General features: G+C 35.1%; 1 protein-coding gene across 2 annotated transcripts; it reads right to left on the bottom strand.

Annotated features, from left to right (window-relative positions):
* Window positions 1–5,439: 5,439 nt before the first annotated feature.
* On the bottom strand, window positions 5,440–17,358 carry Jdp (DnaJ domain-containing protein). Of its 2 annotated transcripts, none has more exons than XM_072019879.1 (5): window positions 17,078–17,358; window positions 15,439–16,064; window positions 12,065–12,166; window positions 11,470–11,586; window positions 5,440–10,435 (listed from the first exon to the last, which is right to left on the bottom strand). In XM_072019879.1, the coding sequence occupies exons 2-5, from the start codon at window positions 15,520–15,522 to the stop codon at window positions 10,256–10,258; spliced, it is 483 nt and encodes a 160-aa protein (XP_071875980.1). In that variant the 5' UTR covers window positions 15,523–16,064; window positions 17,078–17,358; the 3' UTR covers window positions 5,440–10,255. The 2 variants fall into 2 exon arrangements, with proteins under 2 accessions (XP_071875980.1, XP_071875979.1); XM_072019878.1 differs by having other exon boundaries at window positions 5,440–10,480; window positions 17,078–17,354.
* Between the last annotated feature and the right edge of the window lie 790 nt (window positions 17,359–18,148).

Here is an 18,148-nt window from a genome sequence, read left to right on the forward strand (position 1 = left end):
GTGAATTGAGGAAACGTGTAATTTGGAAAATTATGCAATTGTGTAAATTCTGTAATTCGAAATATTACTATTTACTGAGAAAAGAAATACAAAAAAGGTATCGTGATTAAAACGTCTGAAAATTGCTTATAAATAGCTTAAAAGATTATTTATCACGATGCTATAAATACTTCTAATTTTTTTCATTGAGGCAATTCGAATTATTTTGCAGATTATTTTGTAATAAATACTTCGACTTTTCCAAATTTTGAAGAGATTGTAGAATCTAGGTGAAAGAAGAAAACGATATGAAATTAATTTTTAGAACTTCCTTTGATATTTATAACGTTGAGGAATAGAATTCGATAATGTAAATTGATTGAAAAAGATATTACAAATGAAAAATTACAATTGAATACAATAGGCTACAATGTTAAGTATTTTTATAAGAGCATCTGACTAATTGAAAATGTCAAAAGATTTAATGGATAAATTCTAAGAAATATAAACTTTTTATCACTCGGCAATCTGTCGAATTTAATCGTCTTGCTATATATTATACATCAATTATCTCTTTCAAGATTACTCACCTCCAGTGTCTCATCCACTTTATTGACTTTCACATAAATCTGACGTTCTCTTAAGTTATATAGGAATACGATTCCCAATTGAACAAGACGTCCTGAAGTTTCATAAGACTATAATAATATCACAGATTGAAAACTATTTACAGCAGATTGATTAAAGTTCTCTCTTCAACAACCTCAGAGGAAATACAAACTATAAAACTTGTTTAAAGAAAACATTCTCATAAATAAATCCAGAAAAATGAAATTCTAAATATAGAATATTTACGTGAACTAGCTTCTCCACATCTGTTCAAACCAAAACCAACATCCTTCAAGTTTCCCTCAGTCTCGTTATAAATCTATAAAATTTTTGTTAAGATCATGAATTGGTTATTCTGATCACCTTGGTAATTCTACTATTAAAGTTTAACTTTACTCACAAATTTTCTCAATTAAAAAATTCTATCACTTGCACCATCTTTCCGAGCTCCTCCAGTGAAATATCATTAGACTGAATATGTATACAATACAAATTTATAATTAAAAACATGGAACCCAAGTAAGAAATTATGTTACCTACTAAATGTTACACTATCTTATAGATTTTTCGATATTATATGTATTCTACCCTGCACCTTTTCACCTTCAAATTTCCTACGAATGCATAAAACTCTGCAATCTAATATTAATCTTAAGTCGCCATTACGTTTGTTCTGCAGAACTTTAAAATAGAATGCAATGTGCAATCCTTAGGTACCAGACGGCGCCAATACTCGATTGTTTAATTTATGACTTACGCTATTTCTTACCCTGACACAACAAACGATCGGGCAAGAATCGATAGAATTTACCGTTCCGCCCAAAATAATGAAAGTAACGAAGTAACGAAGTCGTATCAATCGGAAACTGGTCGAGCCTGGGGATGGGAATGGAATTTGAAAAAGAAAGCTCATGGCTAATTGTTATTTTATTCCGCGAACCGTGTCCTCGTCTGGTTCGACACGTTCTACCATCCGCAGAGCTTACGACGGAGAATTTTGTTACCCAATAGAGAATGCTATTCAACCGGTGGATGATTGGGAATTGGGGCGAGACATTCGTTTTGCGCTTCAAGGAATTCCCAGCAATTTCGATCGTTTATCTGATGAGTGCTTGCTGTTTGTGATCCTTTTGTTCGCAAAGACGCGCCACATGCGAATAAAACGGAAGTCTAGAAAAATGTGCTTCGTTTAGAACGCGTGCTTATAATTAGATCATGTTGCTGAGCTTTCAACGGCGCATTGATTGGATACAAGGTGAATGACGATGAGAAGGATCGTTGAGGTTGAAGATCGAGGAATTCTGGAATTTGTAAGAACCTTTAGAATAGGAATTTATAGAAATTCTATAGGGAGCTTTGGGAATTTTGATAATCTGAAAAATTACACAGGCATTGAAAATTCGATGAATTCTTGGAAGTCTCTGGGGAAATAAAAGAAAATTAAAGTTTCAGAAGTCTTCAGAGTTTATAGGATGCTTTTAATTCCTAGAGTTTCCAAGGTGTTTAAGACTTTAGAATTCTCGTACCCCTTGGGATTCTCAGAATTCTTAAAGTTTATGAAATTCTTGGAATTCATAGAGCTTGGAATGTCTCGAAATATCGTTAACCTATCGTTAGCCACAATTTTTCAAGTTTCCATGAAACTGTTCGAAATTTCCAAACCACTAACCAGTTATGGTAAGACATAAAAAATGCGATAAGTAATTCATATCCGTGACAACTACGATTTTATAAAATTACAGTCTTTAAATTTATGTAACAGAGCCGGACGTTACCTACCCTTTAATATCCACACGTTACCCATGTGTATTTAACCTCTGCCAAATCCAATTAAACTTTGCAACGACTCATTAAATTCTGAATCTCCTTACACGCGATAATCAATCTATTCCTAATAGTTTGCAACTCGTACGCTCCATTCAACCTCCTCAAGTTCCACGAAAACAATGTTTTTGACATGTTATTATTTTACGATCATATTATAGATATTATATTATAGATAGATAATTATATTATAGTTATCAAATCATGGAAAGTATAATAAGAGAAAATTGATTAAACAATCAACATCACACACACCCCATTGACTCCAATCCGTTTCCATTTCACTCAGATTTCTTTTCACGTGTTACACCTACGCGTCTTCAAACCTGTTATGCTACGCTAATATACAATCTCCAATACTAACAATAGTTAACACTATTCTTGGAAACTTCATACTGCAATCAAAATTTTATTAACTGTGTTATTATTGAATAAATCTAATTGTTCAAGATACTAGGCTCGAGAGTTGTAGCAGCAAAGATCATTTGCCGCCGGAATGATAAGCTGATAAGTATTTATTTGCCAAAGATTATTTGTCACCAAATAAAGGGCTACTAAGTAATTAGCCAGTAAAGTAAATAATGGAAGGATCACTTGCTAGTATAAGAATTATAATGTATATTAGAGAACGGACTGTATTACAAAACTGAGTGTGGGTGGTGTGAATTATTGAAAAAGCTATTGACGCACACTAACTCTAAACTACTCGAGATGAGGCTATTATAGTTGCTCATAAGAGAGTTGTTCGCGAGGAGAAACACGCGGACTAGTTTTTTTACACATTTGAGTTTGCATGAGTGATGATTAGTTCAATATGATCGGTAAACTTTTGCAAGTGATCAACCCCACGTTACCGGCCCACGAGGGTACAAAGCGACCAGCGAGGGCCCGCACAGGAGTTCCGTAGGTGTTTCCCAATGACCATAGTACGCAATCAACCCTTATGAATTGCATATGCTGGTACAGAATGTAAAGAGATGGAGAACTCCTGAGTCATGGCGCGTGACAGGCAGCTGCTAACTCGATAAGTGCTTTATGACTTCATGAGATCATTGGTACTAGGAAAGTCAGAATTTCTTAAACTTGCAGGATATCTGTGCGTAACACTAGTGTTTCAATGTTAGGAAACGATAAATAACAAAGAGCTATCATTTCTTAGAAATAATTATAACGGACCAAAAATATGGTAATAATAGTAATAGTTCAGCGTATATAATAGTCCAGGATTAAATGTTACTCCCTATCAAACTTAGAGAATAATTCACTCTTACAGAAACTACTCGTCCTTCGATGCACCGTACCTTTTCCTTCTTTTCTGATTCATTTCCAACTAGATCCAACCTGCTGCTGAACAGCTTTATCCTTTCCAAATTAACAAATTACCAGAAATTATTAAAAACGGAGAGCTACCATCCCCTAGAAATAAACACAATAAATAACAAATCAATGTGTACGAAGAATGCAGTAGTCCATATGCTATGAACGTCTCTAATATCATTGAATATCACTCGCTGTCGAACTTAGAAAATAGTCCATCCCCGCAGAAACTTATTCTTATTCTTCGACACGCCGTTCCTTTTTCTTCCTCCCTGTGTTCTCAATGCCGTCTGATTAAAACGCGACAACGATGTGGCGAGTTTTCTATCAGAGCTGGACAAAGGAGCTAATGTTAATTGTCGACAAAGGCGAGTTTACGTGGCCGTTTCCATCCGAGTTCATCGGTGAAAAGAGGCGACACGAGTGAATGAAAGGTGCTTCTGTATCCCATCGTCCGCAATGGATAACGCGGAATGAATGCTCGTTCGACGAACAAACGACATTAAGTTTCGCGTGGCTGTGAATTAGGCCACGGTTCCGCACGCGTTCTCTTTCTCTATTTCTCTCTGTGTGGGTGGCACGTTTTGTACGAACACGTTTGTGAATGTGCCCTAAGAGATAGGGAAAGTTTTCCATCGCTGACAAAGGATTGCGGCAGTCTATTGTTCCCCGCGTTACACACAGCTAACTCAATTCCAGTTTTTCCAAACGGTCGCGATCGGTTTTTCCATTCGATTCGAATTTATTCTCCTGTTACTTTGCTGGAAAATTGCATTCACACTCTGATCACTTTGGACTTGGAATAGTTTGGGACATCACTCGTGACTCGTCTGGAATTATTGCGTTGTTTGGAAAGTTTGGACAGTTCCCGACAGTCGAAATTCAGTTCCTATCCTCCTGTTACTTTGCTGGAGAGCTGCATTCACCGTCTGATTTCTTTGGATTTCAAAGCATTTGGGAAATCATTCTCCACTCGTTTGGAATTATTGTGCTGTTTGGAAAGTTTAGAGGGTTCCCGATTGTCGAAATTAAATTCTAGTTCTCCTGTTACTTTGCTGAAAAATTACATTTACACTCTAATTGCTTTGGATTTCGAGGAGGAAAAAATCAGTCGTGACTCGTTTGCAAATGCATATTAGGTTGTGTGGAAAGTTTGAGGAGTTTCTAACAATCAGAATTAAGCTCCTATATCTTAAATAGTGATTGGAAGGGAATTATTTGTCAGGAACTAGTGACAAGCGAAAAGACACTGAATTGGAACAAATGGTGTTTCTAATTATGAAAGAGAAACATCCGAAATTGGATGTGAATGTTTCTTAACAAAAGAATATTATTCCTCGTTTATCGATGAGAAACAATTAAAAATTCGTATTGACATTCCGAACGAATAAATAAACAATAGATTAATTCAAGATTAATTTTGCAACTTTGTTTCTGTTAGGAATATGGATTTTTTATTTGAAATGATTTGAAAGAATATTTTCCAATTATTAAGAAATAGTAATTTTAATGTGAAAATACTTATGAAGTTTGATGATATTAGAATATCAAAATTAAAATTTTCTAATTTTTTAATCTTTTAACGAAATACGAAATATCACTTTGATTATTTAATAAAATATCTCATAAATGATATATTTTGTTGGAATACCGGAATTTACAAAAAGGAGGAATGTTCATATTGTGGGTTAACGAATGTACGAAGCAAACTGTTCTTAATTAAACACATTTATTGAACCTTTAATCGCATAGATACATATCGTCGCGTCGTCCAGCGCGTGACGATTATAATATATTTATATATCTTATACGTTATATATATGTGTATGTATATTTATTTGTATATTTATACGTACATAACAGAGATTCGCGCGTTTACGAGGAGAGAAGAAACCATCGCTTTATACCTTCATCTTTAATTACATTTTATTAATATCTTATATTAATCATATTTTCAAAGAGAGGCATACATAATTATAATATTTTTCCTAGAAACGTATAAAATTCAATCGTATTACAATTTTAAAAGATCGTAAATATACCTTCATGAAACTCTCAAAGGAAAAAAGAAAGACTAAAAAGTAGAGTGAATTACAAAATATTCCATTAAGCGTTCTATTTAAGACAAAAGAAAAGGAAGCCTAAAAAAGCAAGCAATTTTTTATCGAATACTCCGTAAAAACTGTAGCAACGTTTAACACGAAAAAAATTCCGTGCCCACGGTATCTTCTTTTTTTTTCTTTTCGTCGAACGACAGGTTTCTCCCAGCCCTCGGCCGGATGCACGATACCATCGATAAGTCGATCGCGTGGAAATAATAAATCGATAGAAGGTACAGTGTTCCACGAGGCGGAATCGCGGAGACGCGTCTAGAAAAATATAGATGTGAGAACAACACACGTACAGAATATTTTCGAAACTTGCTTTATCGTTCCTTTCTTTTTTTTTTTTCTTTTTCTCTCATTCTTTAAAGACAGATACACGGGTAGTGTGATGAGATCTCGAAGATCGATCTCTCGTTCTCGACTTTGAACGACCATATATATATTTTTTTTTTACTTCCTTTCTTTTTCTCTATTTTCATGTTATATTTATATTTGGTTCCCTTTTACGATTCGACGTTACTTTTACCTTACGAATAATTACACGTGTTTTACGCCATAGAAACTCGAGAACGAAGCCGATTCTGATCTTTAAACTTCAACACGTACACGCACTATCGATTTTTCTTTTAACCTTCCCATTCTTTCGGGCAATCCTTGTTTTCTTGTTTTATAAAATAGATTAGCGACTCCTACCTTACCGCTTTTTCTTCGTTTTATTTTTTCCTCGTCCATGATCGATAGCGCGTGGCGTCATTCGACTCAAGTACTCTCGACAACGGTACACTCGCTACGTTTCCGGTTTTTCATCGCAAAAATTTCGCAGCATTGCCATCGATATACGTTGTCTCTACTTTTGATTCCTCGTTTATCCTCCCCCCCCCCCCCGCTTTCCGACCGATTTACATTCCCGAATCCTCGGTCCGGTTTTGAAAATCCACACAGACGAAACGACCGATCGAACGATTCTATGTGAAGTTCAAGTGAGCAAAGGATAAAATAAAAAAGAAGAAAAGAAACGATACCTGCACACGGATGAAAATAAATTCGAGGAGACAGGATCGTTTTAAGCCGTATCTCGGAGCCTTACATACTAATATCGAAAGGTCACATCGATACGTACGAGTCGACTGTTGCTATTTTCGGCCACCAATCATTAGCTTCTACGTCTACGTGCCTTAATTACGCGAACGCAACGACGACGTTCGAGTGCATTAGAAAAATTCCTCGTCGACTAGCTATCGATATATTCGTATTCGTGGTGATTGAAACGAAGAACCGAACTTAATCTATGAATCGAGAAATTATCACGAGACCGGTTGCTCTTGAGACAGGGTGTACGAACGAATGATGTAACTCGCTGTAGTGAGATGGGATTCTATCGACGATGAGAGAATGATAACTAGACTGTGGATTTTTATACAAATTTTTGAGAATATAAGCGAAAAAATGGATCTTAAGTAGTGACTAGTTTCACCTAAATATTATAATAAATTTTGGATATTTTGTCAGCCAATATGAATATAAAAGAAAATATATACGAACTTGCTAAAAGTTTCTTTAAAATAATAAATAATTTTCAATAAAAAATGCGATACGGGGATGTTGAGTATATGAGTAAAAAATATATTGTTTTCGTTAACTAATATCGTAATTGTATGATCTTGAATATAACTGCTGTAACAAATTAGAAGAAACTTCATGAAGATTATGAAGTGTAAAATCTCTTGTCAAGAACTATATTTCTTCGTATTATGTACGTTTTATACACTTTTTCATGTTTAAATTTCTCATAAATGCATAAACATCCGCAGTCTGTTGATAATAAATCAAAAGTGCTGTTAAATCCTTTCGCTGATGAATGAACGTAAAATAACGTGGATATAAAGCGTGACTTTTTAAAACTACTGACATTTTTAGAAATTGTCTGAGGGAAAATTGATAAATCGAAGCTCTAGCGTTTTAATTCCATCGAGTTTCCTCTCGAAAATTTAGATTGTTCGTCGCAAAGTTGATCCTCCGTGCTTTGATACGTTGTTCCCGTTTTCAGTCTGCGTCGAAGTGGATTAATCGAAAGCAAAGGACAATATTTGACGATGAATTCTTTCCGGTATCGTCCCAGTGATATTTTAAAATTTAATTGGAAAATATTTTACGTAAAAAAGGAAGGGTGGGAGAACTGACAAAAATGAATATGATCGAGATGAATAAGACTCGTTCGCAATTCTATTAACGAACATTTATAAATTAAAAGTTCACGTAATAATAAATTAGACTTCGCCAAAGTGTCTATTCGATATATTTTCTTTCAGCGAAAGGATTGATTTAAGTACAGAAAAGTATGACGTGAGATCTATGGGATCGTGAAGGTTTCGAACATTCAAGTGTGGTCGAGAAAAAACGATATATACTTTGCGTTTGACACAGGTACAAGTGCGCCGTCATCGATTTGCTCAACAATGGAACAACTATGCTTAATCAGTTTATTCGACGATCTTATCTTCAACGGCACAAAAGTTAACAATGTTTCGCTTGGAAAATATCGAGAATATACTTCGATATTCACGCGTACGAAGCTTTTGTGATTCGACGTCTAAACTGTTCAAGCGTTCCATTGAAGAATTCTCAATGTAGAAACAACGAGTTACTTTTTTTCTTCTAGCTACTCGACGATGGAAGTACTACTTAAGTGGTACAGATCACTGCCTTGGAAATCGTACATACTTTACAAAGAATGATACGAATTGAATTATCATCGCAATTTGAGATTGGGAACGTTTCTCGACTAATTTCTTCGAATTTCTGTATCTCTCGTTGCTGGTTTTCCTTAAAACTTATAGATAAATACCTTAAAACGAAGTATAATACTTTTTACCAGAATGAACTGTGTATTTTAATTCTAATTCATTTTAAATAAATGAGATAGGTGAATGTTAAAAATTGTTAATAAAAATCAGGACAATTTATCATTAATTAATTTCACCAAAATAAGGCAACATTATTCTCTTATTATTCCCAATTCAATAAATAAAGAAATTCAAAAACATATCAATGTTATAATGCAACAAAATTTCTACATCATTCCTCAGGATTATTTAAAAACTGAAATACATTCAGCTCGAACTGAACCACTTAAGAAAATTCTATCGCGAGTAACGTTATAGTAGAAACAACTAGTTATTTTCTTACGTTTGAATCCCTTCGTGGAATCGTGGATTTTAACTTCTCTCTTGATACAACATTAAAGCACCGTCTAGCCGATCCTTCGATTTTTCTCGCCCTGATTTCTTCTTTCTGCTTTCTTTAATATTCTTCTTTTCCTTTTCGCTCTGTTTCGTGACACTTAAACAAAACTTTAAGGAAGAAATGGAAATAAGAAAAATGTGACACTTCTTTCGAGAAACCTCGAGAGCATCCTCTTTTCTCGTCTGGAACTTTAAACGAGTTTCCGTCTGATTTCCCTCTTCCTTCTCCCGTAAAAGGATCTCTAAAGCAGGATCGATGTGTTATATCGTATACTCTGTCGCCGACTTTTGCTGTTCAATTTATTCCTGCTCTGTTAGTCGCATTTCACCGTTGTGAATATTAAGAATTCCAATTAAATATTGTGAAATCTTTCAAACGTAGGCAATAGAAATTAATTATCGAAATTTTTTAAATTTCGATAGTCATAAGAATTGCAAGAGAAGAAGATTTGCAGCGTATTTCCTTCGGCCTTTGCAAATTCATATACTGTATGATCGATCAAATTACAAACTATCCACTTGGATGATCGCACAGTTTTCATATCGAGTATGTTCTCCATCTTGGCACGTTCCCTGCCACTCTCGCATAATATTCCATTCAATCTGCGTCTGCCGTCGATAGCTCGTGCCGTTATTTATTTTATATTCGCAGAAAGCGTTACCGACTTGAACAGAAACTGCTCTCGACCATGGATAATCTGCATCGTACATATTTAACATATTAAAAGACGAACTAGACTCTTCAAATATCTTCCTCTGAACACTTGCAATAAATATAGTCTTTATCCACTTCAAAATCAACAAAATTCACCCAATGGTAAAATTAGTATTCCTCTTTCTTAATAACGATACTAGTCGAATAATAACAATGACAAAAAGAAAAAAAGAACCAAACGTTTTGCAAAGTTAACGATAACAGAAACAAGATCTTCGCTCAAAATCTCAATTCAAACTCAACAACATCCTTCCTTCAGGTTCTCTTGGTTGGACAAGAAGGAGCGGTAAATTCACGACGAGACGGTGTATCCGTAATTCATTACGTTTGCTTATGATGCTTCATCCGTTTGTTACGTTCGATATACTTCGCAAAAAAAAAAAAAAAAGAAAAAAGGTAGACACACAGAGCGAGCGATCGTTGGTCCAGACGACGACCAGAAATTGGAGAACGACGTCGCACCTTTAGATCTCGTAGTTGCGGAACTTGTTCACCACCTCGTTAGACGCCTCCGAGTCCCAGCCAAGGTCACGACGTGCACCGTAGTAGATGTTCGCGCCACCCTCCGAAGCTCTTCTGTGAGCGTTCGCCGGTTGCACCTTGCTAGTGTGACCAGGGGAACCAGCAGATTCGGCAGCCGCATCCTGCAGCATGCGATCCTTCGTCTTCGGTATGCTCCAGTGCATCGACTATAGCGCATTCGAGTGCTCTTTCTTTATTATTTTTGCTTTTTTCTTTTGTTTTATATATATGTATATTTCTTTTTTATTTTGTTAAGAAGATTAGAAATGAGTGAACAGAATAGGTCACTTGTGAGTGGGTCACAATTTGGATTAAATTTGATATTTTATCGAGAGCATCGAACAACAATTTGAAAAGCTTACATAGTGAAAGTAAGTTTAAAATCTGATCGGAAAAATTTTGTTTGACTATAATATGTGATCTCTATCGCAAATGACCCATTGTTGTCATAGTTTGGTTATTTTGTGTGTTATATGGGTTATGGGTAATTGTGCGTTATAGTTGGTTTTGAGTTAGTTGAGCTTGAAGGATCGATAGAACGGAAAATCAGAAAATGATGTCAGGTGTATTAGTTGGAAAAGTAATAACGTCGTGCGAGAAATTTCTAATAAAAACTTTCTGCTACTAAAGTTCTGAATCACTGACAAATATGTCATATATTTCCATATAATTGAAAAACACGAATAAAAGTCAAATGTAAAATATCAAGGATTATATTACGTATCAAACAAATTTAATAAAAATTCATTTTTCAAACACTCCTCTTCGAAGCACGAAAGTAAATTCGACAAAATTTTCCTTTATACAAAACTCTCCAAATTCGGAGAAGAAATATACATAGATACGTTTTTCAAAGTAAATGTAAGAATCCCAAACTCTACGAAAAAACGAATCTACTCGTTCACTTCTCCGCTTGCAAACTTCGACTTAAATTTCAAATTCGGAGATTTCTGCTAACCCAATATGATTTTCTCTGGCCTGTAATAGTCAGTTCCAATACCAGTTTTCTATCTATGAAAGTTGCAATGTCGAAAGAACACCGTCGCAGTTTCTTTTCTTTCCACGAGATATGAAATTTCTCGCACGATTTTCCAAGCATTGTTCGCCACCGAGCAACAAAAATTTCGCCGAAGAACTCCCATCGAATTCTCCTCACCTGATGCACGTGATCCTTCATTCCAAGCCATTGCTTGTAGCTGATGGCGATCCCGCTACGCCTCCATTTGTCATAGTTGCTCCTTTGCTCAGGGTCACAGAGAACCTCTTTCGCGTGCTGCGACAAAAAGAAATCGCGTTACCTTGGTCGCAATCAAACGGAAGTGTAATCGGATAGATGGAACAGACATAGCATGGTTGTAAATTAAAACATAAATTATTATTATTAGACTATGTATGTTTATGCAAGATTCATATTTTTAAATTTAATGATTATCAGACTACGGATGTTTATGCAGAATTTATAATTTTGTGGATACAAGTAAAGAAACAAAACCTTCGTGAAAACGAAGTAAAAGATGCTAAACGAAGAAAACTTTGCTTACGGAGTTTGAATTTTAGTTGTCGATCGATCTCTTACAACCGTGCTATTTAAATTTCACCGACTATACAATCACACGATTATACATCGGTTAGATTGTATCGTCAAGACGAGGCAGATTAACGTAAATGGAGCAATCGTGCAACAACTTCCTCATGAGTCACGTTGCGACCATGTGCGAGTAAAGAAACGAGAATAGACCGAGGAAACAAACCTGCAATTGCTGAAATTTCCGTTCAGCTTCCTTATCACCTTCGTTCTTGTCCGGATGATATTGAAGAGCCAACACTTTATACTCTGCCGTGATTTGTTCCACCTGGAATATAGATTTTTAAGAACCTTTTAGGTGAAAAAAAATTCGAAGAAGTTGAAAGTTACCACGTGGTTAATTGACCTTAAAAAAGACGTACAGGATGTGTGGGATGGCTTTAAAAGAAGCACTAAGGGGGACGGTTCATTACACATCCTTTATTTAAACTTCACGCTCCTGATCATGTGGATTATTAACTTCGCGATTTTCACTGATAATCTAGGTAATTTTATTTTCTAATAATTCTTTAGAATCCCCCAAATGATCTTTTAATGACTTTTCTTTCTGTTATTATAACCTTGTGAATTTTCTAGTTTTAATATTACTTGGAGCATTTCAGTATAACATAATTAAAAACCTGTTCGAACAAAGAAGTCTTATAGAAAATATCAAAGTCACAACTGAAACACCCAGAAGGATGGTAAAAACACGTACATATTTAATCTCAAAACTAGCCAGACAGACAATTTACAGAATATTAATCAATGAGTGGAATTATTTTAAAGTGCGTTGAATTCTAAAGAATGGAAAACACGACTTATCACCGGATTGTATATTTTTAAATTTAAAAATATGCCCAAGATGTATACAATATACAAAAATATATAAAATACTCAAAGTAGAAATTCAATAGAAAAATCAGCAGTCTACTTAACAAATTTGTTCCTTATAGTTAAAGAGGATCTAAAAAAGAACAGAAAAATTATTCTCTGAGAGGAGCCACTATATCTAACAAATTGAACGTTATTCCAAATTCAAATAGACAAAACAAATATCTATTTACATAGCAATATAAATTTACGTGAAAATCCACCATCTACGTATCCAATTTTTTCCAGAACACCAAGAACACCAGGTCTATAAAATTGTGCATTCTTCCAAGTTACGCCAATGAATATTTCCAGGCACCTTCCTAGGTGTTTTACATCATGATAATAATCGAAAGAAACACGGGAAGGGCTGTTTACCCTCCGTTCGTCGATTTTCTGGCTAATGAAGACGACTGGTATTTGCCAGGCAATTTAACGAATTCGCTTAATGGGAGTAGAGTTCCTTAATGGATCCGCCGGACCGTTGGCAAACAGACGAACACGATCACTCATTATTAACCCTCGAGTTTTATTTAAAGCAACGTCGTTTATTTTTAGTAGATCGCGAGGAACGCGCGAACAGGGAAAAAACAAGCGTGGAACGCTGACATAATTCCTTAGAAAGGGTCTACGATGACTTTCATGTGATATTCACCGATGGAACGAGACGTGGATCGAAGGCTGATCGACTCTTTGCGCTGTGGAAATGGGTTGTTTACTTGGACAACTTCTCTGGGAATTATAATCGAACAAGCTTTCACGTTTAGTCGATATTCCAACGACGCGAAAAGATCATCTTCCTAGGGGTTGTTGCATGGGGTTGAGTTACTTCTTCCTCTCTTGCAGGATTTTGACTTTTAGAGACCATGGTTTATCGCAATATTGCAAATGTATCGTAATATTGTAAATGTTGTGAATATACTACAGGAAACCTTTATGCACATATTGTGTGTATTATATAAAACATAATTGTTGAAACTGCACTAGCAACTAGAATTTTTAGAAAAGAGGAAATTTACTATAGACCAATGATAATAGAATAATAGAAAAATAATTTATGATAAGGATATTACTTAGATAAAATATCGGCTAAATTTGTTTATATAAAGCAAAATGTCATGATACCTATTGATAACATATATTTATCGTTTTGGAGAGGTCAAACATATTCTTTACTCTATCTAAACAATTTTTTGATACACAAATTAGTTTCAAAAAATCTACAACAATTTCATTCCAAAAATTTATTAATTCTACAATCGATAATTCTTATAAACCTAATAAATAAATTGTTTTCATTAAATACATGATGCCGTAAAGAAACTACATACTACTAAAGTTCCATCTGAGAAAACACTTCAACCAGGTATTTGAAAACGCAATAATTATTTTATAGCTACAACTATTGGCCTATAGACGATTAAGAATCCATTAAAAATCCTTATATCGTTGAAAACATCAGACATTTTCATTTTCATCTTAACTTATCGTGAACTTCACATAGTCAAAGTTATCAATCGCGAAACGGATTGGATCGTAATCGTATTGTCAACTTCCATCGAGCCACGGTGTGATATATTTTTGTCAAACGAAGTGGCAATCGACAGACGATCGATACTAATCGAGAAGTTGAACCAAAGCGCTAATTAAAGTTGTACCCGATGCTGATGCAATTATCCTGCAGTGACGAGCTCCCGACAGCGAAACTAATTAATTCCGCATAACTTCTGGAAGTATATTAAATACGTATGTATCCCATTAGATAAATGTGTAGTAATCTGAAACTTTAAGCCGCGATATGCCCAGAGATAACTCACATTGAAAATTGTTTAATTGTCGAGAAATCGGATCCGTGCGAGTCGTGCCGCCTTTGAATTTTACTTTTCAAGGTGCTATCTAATTGGATCTGACAAATAACGCGGATGATGAAATATTCATAGTTTATGGAGATTGGATCTTAGGTTACGAAGCAGCCAATATGCGGACAAGACATTGTTTTGAATATTTTGTCGGTAATTTTAAGGGTGAAAGAGATTGGTTAAATGGAATTTTTCTTAAAACGGAAAATTCACGTATAACAAAATATAAATACGCTAGGAATTAAAATGTTTTCATCATCATATTTTCATATTTTTCATATTACTATTAACTAGGTACCGAATGATACAATTCAACAACAATCCAAAAACCAGTCTTTAAAGACAGAAACGAAGAACACGTGAAAATCTTAAATCTCGACCATTTTATAAAGAAAAGAGTTACAAAGAGCTCTATTAGCTGGAAAAACTGAACGAAACAAATCAGAAAAAACATTAAATATAAAAAAAAAACTCTTGTAACTAATTCTTCATAAAGAAATTCACGAAAGCTGGTTTGCTGTCGCAGGCTCATCACACGAAAGAAAACAGCGATACATTTTTTAAGAAACTTCAGCCTCAACCCTTTCTCAAAAAGCGACAACAGATATCCCTATTACTAAGAATAATAAAAACATCTACCAAGTGTCAAAAACTTCGCGAACAGCCCAACAAGGTCTTGCCGTCGCGTTGCAGACTTGTCACACGAAAGAGAAACATAGCAATCCTCTCCTTCGCAAAGAATTTCAATCTCAATTCCACAAACAACCCTGCCACTAGTAATAATCAAAGCAAATTAACTCCTTGCGAAAGTAATTCAGAAAATTCTTACCGTCGAGGACTCGTCGCACGAGAGCAGAGCATAGTAATCCTCCTCCTCGCTGGGCTTATAATTGATGGCGTCTTCGACGCTCATTTTCCCTCACTGTTTCTTCCGTTTCCTTCTTCACGATCCCCAATCTTCCTTTCGAAGATTCTTCGAAGTCCAACAACAACGATATCCGGTCAAAATTGTCCAGTTAAAAATTTCGTGTCAACGAATCGAAAGATGGAGAAATTTCTAAAGGGAATTGTTTTTTCTTTTACGCGCGTATTTGATTCGAACGCGACGCGTGTGAACGCTTGAGAAAGCGTGATGACACTTAGCCCGTAGATGCTGTCGCTGGTTTGGTAGATTCTGGTAATCGGCCTCCGGTCGTCACCTGTTGCCGTGTCGCGCGTCGGACGCTCGAGTGAGCCGAACGAGAGAGAACCGTGTTAGAGACCCGGAAAAACCCGATTCCCGGGAAATTCCGCGCGTGTGCGCAATTCAGCAGTGGCTCACAAAGCCTCCCGTCGATCGTGAGCCGCCCCCTCTCCGGAAGAAGCTCCTGCGCACTCTGGTTATGTCTTCCCTGTAGGGGGAACCGAGGATGATTTTCGTCTCGAGATTTCTCGTTTACCGGCTGCGGCTACCACCTGGGCAAATTGGTTTTCGGATAAAAGGATTGGATCCTCTTATACAATAATTTATTTATTATGTAATAATACTAACGAATTGACAATTAACCACCTGGATAGGTTGGGTTTCGGATAAAAAGACTAGATCCTCTTATACGTTGCATATCATCTTATACATTATACATTACATATCATATACAGAGTATAATAATTTTTAAATTATGTAATAATATGAGCAAATTGACAAGTAAGCAGCTAGAAGAACTGATAACCTGTTGTTTCCCACAATAATTTATTTTAATGATATAATAATATTGTAGTGAATTAGCAAATGATAAGGTGTATTATTGTAGACTTTTTTACACCATTGTTTAATTTTGATTAAGTAACTTTAATTTAAAAAACTTGATCATCGATAGTGCTATTGCATCCACTAAATGTGCAGAAAGAAGTAAGTCCGAAGATTTCATAAAGATTGACTTTAAGACAATCATCTTAAAAAGCACAAAGAGCGGATATAAAAATCAAAGTCACAAAACACGATCGTCTAAGTATTTCGATCAACGTAAATATATATTATTGATTATACAGGTAACTTGAATTTAAAGTCGTAAAACGATAACATGAATAATAACCAAACTTTTAAGTAATATTCTTCTTGAAAATTGTTTTAACTCCAGATTCAAACACACAATTGCAATGAAACGAACAACTCTGAAGTAACAGGAAGTCCTAGCGTTTAGTAAATACTTGTTGATCCAAAATTAATGAATTACCCGTTTCTATGCAATACTAGTCATTCTTTTTAAACCATTAACGCGAACAATATATGGCAATCAATTAATATTCCCGGGCCAAACTCGATAATCTGTGTTACGTTTTCATCGTAGTCGTGGCACGTTACGTCACATTCCACTGTACAAAATCGAGAATTTGATTACATACACTAATACAGACAAATCTATCAAAATCATTAATAGATGTTTCGTTAGTAGAGTAGATGTTAGTTGTCACTGTTAGTAGTGATCTACCTCTTATAAACTATTTTATCGATGTTCCAAAACCTTGAGCACTCTTCTTTTGCTTTTTTCAAGATTTTTATACACATAAAAATGGTTTAATATAACACATAATAATGATTTAATGTGTTGTCTCTTTTTTTCTGTTTGTATTTTGTATTTTATATTAGACTCGTCGTATATATATATATGAATTTGTAAGACGATCACGTGAAACGTTCACGATTATAATCGACGTACACTCATACTGCGCCTTGATTGTCAGAGATTCCAGAGACTTGTGGCTTTCACTTGCGGCTACGTAACCTCGAACCTCACCTCGCAACGTTACCGACCGAGTGATCTAGATCCCGATCTCGGTCACGTGCCAACAGCTGATCGATCAACTCTGACTGTATTGATTGTTACAACATGGAAAAAAAGAAACAGAGAACGAAAGATATGCTCTTTAATGATGGAAAATGTATTTTTGATAATAACGTTCAATATGTTCAGTGAGTAACAGGAAACTTTTTTTTTTTTTATTAATTTATACACGATTACAATATGTGGATTATGTCCATTTGCATGTCGAAAGTGGAAAATAACGAAGTTTTGAGAAAAGGGATCTTTAGTAATTATCAGCAGCAATGTGTTGATAAATTGTGAAGGAAGCGTTAACAAATACCAATAAAGAAGTATACATTTTACTAAGAAGAATAAAGGAATTTTAACAGAGATTAAATTGGATCAAAAAGATTGTAAAGAAAAGGAAACTGTAGAAAGATTCTCAAGTAACAGGGATTCTGCCTTTGAACAATTTTCAAGGAATAAAGACAAGAAAATGATTCGCTTGTTTTTAATTTAAATTCTATTAGAGTTGAGAAGATCCTTTTTGTAATATAAAAGCAAGAACGTGAAAAAGTTTAAAATTCTTCGGATTAGCTACGGCAAAAAGTTTATTTCCTCTTGCAATACCTCGGAGATACAACCCAGCACCTATCTATTTGGAAAGTTTGGAAACAGTGAAACTCCAACCCAGATTTCGACATCACAACGGAGATACGCATATAATAAGAAGTAGAAAAAATCGAGTCCGTAAAT

The sequence above is a fragment of the Bombus fervidus genome, chromosome 16 (genome assembly GCF_041682495.2).
Source record: "Bombus fervidus isolate BK054 chromosome 16, iyBomFerv1, whole genome shotgun sequence".
Taxonomy (NCBI): domain Eukaryota; kingdom Metazoa; phylum Arthropoda; class Insecta; order Hymenoptera; family Apidae; genus Bombus; species Bombus fervidus.